General features: G+C 29.0%; 1 protein-coding gene across 1 annotated transcript in view; it reads left to right on the top strand.

The window, feature by feature from the left end:
• LOC112594926 (zinc finger MYM-type protein 1-like) overlaps positions 1-4,994 on the top strand; it is a 5,288-nt gene extending 294 nt beyond the window's left edge. The window contains exons 2-4 of the mRNA XM_025339947.1: positions 3,271-4,141; positions 4,271-4,488; positions 4,546-4,994. Coding sequence (XP_025195732.1) covers positions 3,271-4,141; positions 4,271-4,488; positions 4,546-4,994 — 1,538 coding nt within the window. The remainder of the gene's footprint in view (positions 1-3,270; positions 4,142-4,270; positions 4,489-4,545) is intronic.
• Positions 4,995-6,735: the final 1,741 nt, after the last annotated feature.

Here is a 6,735-nt window from a genome sequence, read left to right as displayed (position 1 = left end):
TACACCTGTAAATTTAATGAAATAACCCACCACTAAACGTTCGAATCGGACTTTTATATACTTTTATTATATTATAAGATTATGATTTACGCGTTTAAAACGACACTGCCAAAGTGTAAAACCACAAAATTAGAGGTACCAACGTCTCAAACGTCGTTATCACTGGTTTCGCCTACTAGACTTTTCTAACTGCGGTATTCATAAGTCCTGTCTCCGACCTTGGAAATTCACTTTAAACGATTTTCAGCTACCTAGGGTATTCCTATACAGCGAGTTTTACCGACCTAGGGTATTCATATACAGCGGGTTTCACCGACCTAAGGTATTCACTTACAGCGAGTTCACCGGTGCTAGTAAAATAATAATAATAAAATCTCATAATAACATGCGGGTCTTACTCATAAACACAACGAAAATAATTAATAATATATGGACAATTTTTAATATTATACATATAATTTATAAAATATATGCTACTTAATCTAGAAATAATCAATATATGCGTTTATATGCTCAAAAATGTCAAATATGCAAAAATATGCAAAATAAGTTTGCTTATTACTAATCTAGACTTCATGAGTCGGATTTATATCATACTCCGGTGTAATTCTGGCTGCGCGAAAAAAATATACTAAGTCATAAACACCCTAGCTCTAGTAATTATACAAACAAAATGATAAGCTCAATTCAGCCGAAAACAATTTTATATAATCTGTGATAAAATAATCACAGAAATGAGATATAGAAATGAAATCTATAGGATAGCTTGTGATAGTCGTGTTCATGGTACTCTTTTTAAATTTAAACCATATCGCTATCTAGTGACGAATTAACTTACTGCATTATTTGATTATTGTGAAATAAATAATTTCCATAATTTAATTCATTTTTAAGTATGTGTAATAAAACAATTAACTGAATAATCAATTCATATTTTATTGATGTGATCCATGGTTATAAGATATAATTAAAATTACACTATATTACTATTGCTAGCAATTGCAATTCAATAACTAAAATATAATATAATATTTTTGACTGTTGTCTGTGGGTGCAAAATGATACTTTTGCCCCCCTAGAAAAATTGTCGTGGGTGCAACTGCACCCTCATGCACCCCCAGATGCCGCCACTGGTTATGGATATTTGAATTAAAAGTTTGTACTACTAATTGCAGTTGAAATTTGAAAGAAAACAAAATTAATTTTCTAAAAAATAAGCAAAAATTATGATAAACATCAAATTATTTATTTTATAAAACAAATTCATACTTTCATGATAAATTGTTTAGTTGGCTTAAAGATTAAAATATAATATGTAAATAAATATGGATATTTTATTCTTTTACAGTCATCAGATACCAATAGCAAGCAATGTAAATTTGCTTTAATTGCTGGTAAAATTGAGCTGTCTAGTCATAAAGTTTACTGTATTTTTGATTAATTATATAAACTCTATTAATTGCCACTGAAATAAAATTAAAATATTTGAACCATGGTTAATTTTTGTCAATAATACGTATAAAACATTTAATAAAAAAAATAAAATTCTAGTATATTAATTTCAGATTGCACTTACCAATAAATTATACAAATAAAGTTGTCGGAAAAATATGAAATCTGATTCCCATATACCTACATAATAATATTCCTGATTGGATAGAAGTATATTTTTAATTAAATTCAAATTTGTTAACCAAATTACAACATTAAAGGACCATGAAAGGAAAAAATTTTAATTTATTTTATATTCAAAACACAGTACTTCGTGTAAAAATAATCCAAACTAAAAATGCTTACGACGTTTCGTTTGACGTATACAGCTATTTAAGTTGAGTGACGTCATAGACACTATTCTCCTGGCGTTTATACATGTAACAATTACGTCCAGAATGGGCTCCAAGATGGTATGCTAGCAGTTGCCGGGGCGCTACGTTTTTAGGGCGCTTTTAATATACGAATATTTTATAAATTTAGCGTAATATTTATTCGAATTGAGTATTGACAATATTATAGCTAAATGACTAAATTATCCATGACAGAATATTCTGTTATATAATTTTTATAGATTTTATTTCACTTTCCAGTTTTATTGTTACCTATATTACAAATAATTAAAATAATATAGGTACAAATGTACAATAATATATAATCATTAAGTCGGGAAACCAAAAAGTTTGTGTTACAGCGATAACGTCTGGAGATATAGAGATAGTCGCTATTGACTGTGTTGTTATTATTATAGTTATTAATCGTACATTTATCGCCTTTTATTGTCGTTATCTGTAATAATCTTCCTATTACTCTATGTAATGTTCGTATTTATGAATACGATGTACAATTATTTCATTTTTGTTTTGCTGGTGAAGTTGAACAGTTGTTAGTGGTATCGCCGGTATCGGTCAAAAATAATTGTATTTTTAAATAATTGTAGCAATTTTGAATCTACGCTTTGTATAATAAATTATTATAAACAGCGCTCATAAATTAATGCGATTTTATTTAATATTAATTGGTAGACAAAAATACCAAAAAGTAGTGGTTATCAAAATCGTAAAGGAAACTAGAACAGGATTACAAGTTGAAAATGTCCAAAATTTCATCATTTTCAAATCTAATATGAACGAACAAACCCTAATGTGACATTTGAGAGTGAATTAGAAGATCGTTTTAATGAAATAAATGATTTTAATAGCTCTAGTAATGACGAAGAATGTAGTAATATTCCTAATATACTCCGAATGTTCCAAAAATATCGATGAATCTTTGACGTAATAATTAGTTCTACAATGATATAGCATATTGGCCTGAACAATTAACATCTACTGACAAAAGATTATTTGATAACAACAGGACCCAAAATCTATTGATTATATGAAAAATTTTAATTTCCTAAAGATAATAATAACCGTAGTTTTCATATTCGTTATTTTTCGAACTATAAGTAACGGAGAAAAATATTTAAGAAAATGGCTAGTGTACTCGAAACAGTTAATGCAGTGTTTGTTTTTGTAAAATATTTGATCCCACGAGTCGATCTAATTTAGCCAAAGATGGGTTAAAAGACTGGAAACATGTACAGAATATTTAAAACACACGAGAATTCGCCTCATCATATCAAATATGCTAGTATGTGGTTGGAAACTAATATAAGACTTAAAGAAAACAAATCAATCGACGCAGGCTACAAAACAAATAGTTGCTGAAAGAGAACATTGGAAAAAGTTTTAGAACGATTAGTTGAAATTACAATTTTCTGGGAAAATAATTTAGCATTTCGAGGTTCTTCGGACAAGTTATTTACACATCATAATGGAAATTTTTTGGGTCTTGTCGAGTTGTTAGGAAAATTTGATTTAGTAATGAATGAACACGTTCGTCGTGTCATGTCTCGTGAAACTCATGTACATTATTGTGGAAAAACTATTCAAAATGAAATTATTAATATAATTGGGAACTTAACACGTGACAATATACTAAGTCGAGTTCGCAAAGCTAAATATTATAGTATTATGTTAGATTGTACTCCAGATATTAATCATGTTGAACAACTTTCTTTGACTTTGAGAATTTTTGATATCGACGAAATGTGCATTAAAGAACATTTTATAGAATTTGAACCAATATTCAACTCGTCTGGTGAAGGAATTTATGAGTCTATATTAAGTATGTTGAAAAGTTGTAAACTAGAACTAAATGACTGTAGAGGTCAGGGATATGACAATGGGGCAAACATGAAGGGAAAAAATAAAGGCGTTCAAGCACGAATATTAAGAGCAAATCCTCGAGCTTTTTTTATGCCATGTGGTTGCCATTCACTGAATTTAGTAGTCGGAGACAGTGTTTCTTGTTCTATTGAGTCAAAGAACTTTTTTGGGACGATTCAAAGAATTTATGTTTTATTCTCTGCATCTGTTGAACGTTGGCATATCTTAAAAAAACATGTAAAATCTTTAACTGTTAAGTCACTTTGCGAAACTCGATGGGAATGTAGAATAGATTGTATTAATGCTATTAAAAATGAAATCTCACAAATAATAGATGCACTGATAGAGTTAACCGAATTAAATACTGCTGATCATTTAGTTATTTCTGAAGCTAATTCATTAATTCAATTTATAGAGAGATTCGATTTTTTAGTTTTGTTATGTTTTTGGCAAGATATTTTATCAAAAGTTAACCTCGTTAGTAAGTCAATGCAAAGTTCAAAAATGGATATTAGGACCGCAGTTTTACTTTTGGATAATTGTACAAAGTTTTTACATGATTATAGAATAACTGGTCATACAGAAGCTATAAAATCTGCTGAAAAATTAGCTTTACAATTAAATGTTGAACCGAAATTTAGAGTCACTCGTGTAATACGTAGAAAAAAACAATTTGATCATGAATCTAGAGACGAAGCTTCAGAACCCCAAAACCCAGAATTATATTTCAAACAGCATGTATTTAATAACATACTAGACCAAGCAATATCTTCTATTTCTGAACGTTTTGAAAAAATTAAAGAATTTAATGATACTTGGGGATTTTTGTACAATATAAAAGAAAATAAAAGCCACGAAGATCTATTAAAATCGTGTAAGGATCTACATTTAAAACTTAACGATCAGAATAAAGATAAGACAGAGTGCGATTTGAATGGTATAGATTTGTGTAATGAAATTGAGATTGTAAGATCATTATACTCTAAAAAAGATAGCTGTCCATTGGAAATCTTAAGATTTATTAATGATAACAAATTACAAGATACCTTACCAAACTTATGGGTGGCTTTAAGAATTATGATGACAATTCCTGTAACTACTGCAAGCTGCGAGAGAAGTTTCAGCAAATTGAAGTTAATAAAAACGTACTTGAGATCAACAATGACAGAAGAACGTCTCAACAATTTAGCATTAATCAGTATAGAAAATGATATAGTTTCTAAATTAGATCTAAACGAAGCAATACAAAATTTTGCTGATTTAAAATCTAGAAAAAAATGTTTATTTTAAAAAAATTATTATTAATAATATTTATTACATTGTATACGATTAAAGAAATAATCTGAATTCATATTAATTATAAAAAATAAAAATAAATTGTATCCAAATTAGTTTTGCAATTCTTTACCTCTCCATAAATATAAGAATTTAAAACAAAATATGTAGGTATAAAAAGTATAAAAGTATAAAAATGTATAAAAAGTATTAAATGTAGCTACTATAGAGCATTTGATTAAGGGCGCCTTTCAAAAAAATTGCCCGGGGCGTCAAAATACCTTGGGCCGGCCCTGATTACGTCTTCAACTTTGTTTACCCATTATTATGAATGTAATATTCAATATACCGGGTTGGGTCTTGGAGATATTTTTAACGTTCATAATTTTCGATTTAATTTAATGTTATAATATTATATAATTAACTATAGCAATAATTATAGTGGCATAGTCACAAAATATGATACTGTTCAACAGTCTATAGTCTATTATTGTAATCAAAGATATGAATCAATCTGATTTGCTCCGAAAACAGTTGATGCCAAATGAAAATATTCGAATACGTTTAAATGTTGATGCTGTTCCTACTGTACGTTTTGACGACGAGAAAATTACGCCGAAAACTGTAAGAAGACAATTACTCTCAGTAATTACCTAACCAGTACACCAAAAAAAGTAAAATTACAACCATCAACATCAACTAATATTATATGTATGAATAATTGTCAAGAACAAAATAGTGAAGAGTATCTGATTAATTCAAATGTCGAAAATAAGAACGATAAAGGTATACAGTGTGATATGGATAATGAAACAAATACTGATGCTATCGAATCATTCGATTTTCCATCTGATATTAGCTCTACAGATGACGAATCAGAAACAACTTATGAAGAGCAGCTCGATTATCTTAGCGCTAAAACACATTCACTAGAAAAGGTAGATAGTAATGCAAGTTTTATAGTTTTTTGGGATTGTTTATCTGAACTTTTTATTCATTGTCGTCAATGTAGCAGTAAAATAATATCAAAAACATATTTTACGCAAGGTGCTTTATTGTCTATTACGACAGTCTGTAATAAAGGTCATAAATTACAATGGTCATCGCAAAAAAAAAATAGGACGTCGTCCTCAAGGTAATATTTTAATTGGTTCAGCACTTATGTTATCGGGTGTACTTTTTACCCAAATGACGGCATTTTGTCAGTCGCTTAACTTGTCGTTTTTTTCTCGGCCAGTTTATGACAATATAATAAAATATTATACGGGCCGGGTTATTTGCGAAGTTTGGGATGACCATCGAAAAAAAAATTTAGAATTACTAAAAAATTCTGATATTTGGTTATCGGGTGATGGACAGTTTGATTCGCCTGGATTTTGCGCAAAATATTGTACATATTCAATTATGGATCTACACACAAGTAAAATAATTGATTTTAAGCTCGTACAAAAAGGTATGTTTCAAGGTGATCTCGAAAGAAAAGCGTGTGAATTATTATTAGAAAATTTAACTAAAGAAGAAAATATGAAAATTAAATTATTTTTATCCGATAGGCATAAAGGTATACGGTATTATTTACGAACCCAGCACCCTGAGATTGAACATGAGATATGGCACTTAACAAAAAGTTTAATGAAAAGATTAAAAACATTAGAAAAGAAATATCCAGATGTTTTTCTATGGAAATCTAGTATTAACAACCATTTATGGTGGTCGGCGCAAACTTGCCAAGGAAATGGTAAAATATTGGTTGAAA

The sequence above is a fragment of the Melanaphis sacchari genome, unplaced genomic scaffold (genome assembly GCF_002803265.2).
Source record: "Melanaphis sacchari strain LSU unplaced genomic scaffold, SCAv2.0 Contig248_pilon_pilon, whole genome shotgun sequence".
Taxonomy (NCBI): Eukaryota; Metazoa; Arthropoda; class Insecta; order Hemiptera; family Aphididae; genus Melanaphis; species Melanaphis sacchari.
This window is presented reverse-complemented; position numbering and strand designations above follow the sequence as displayed.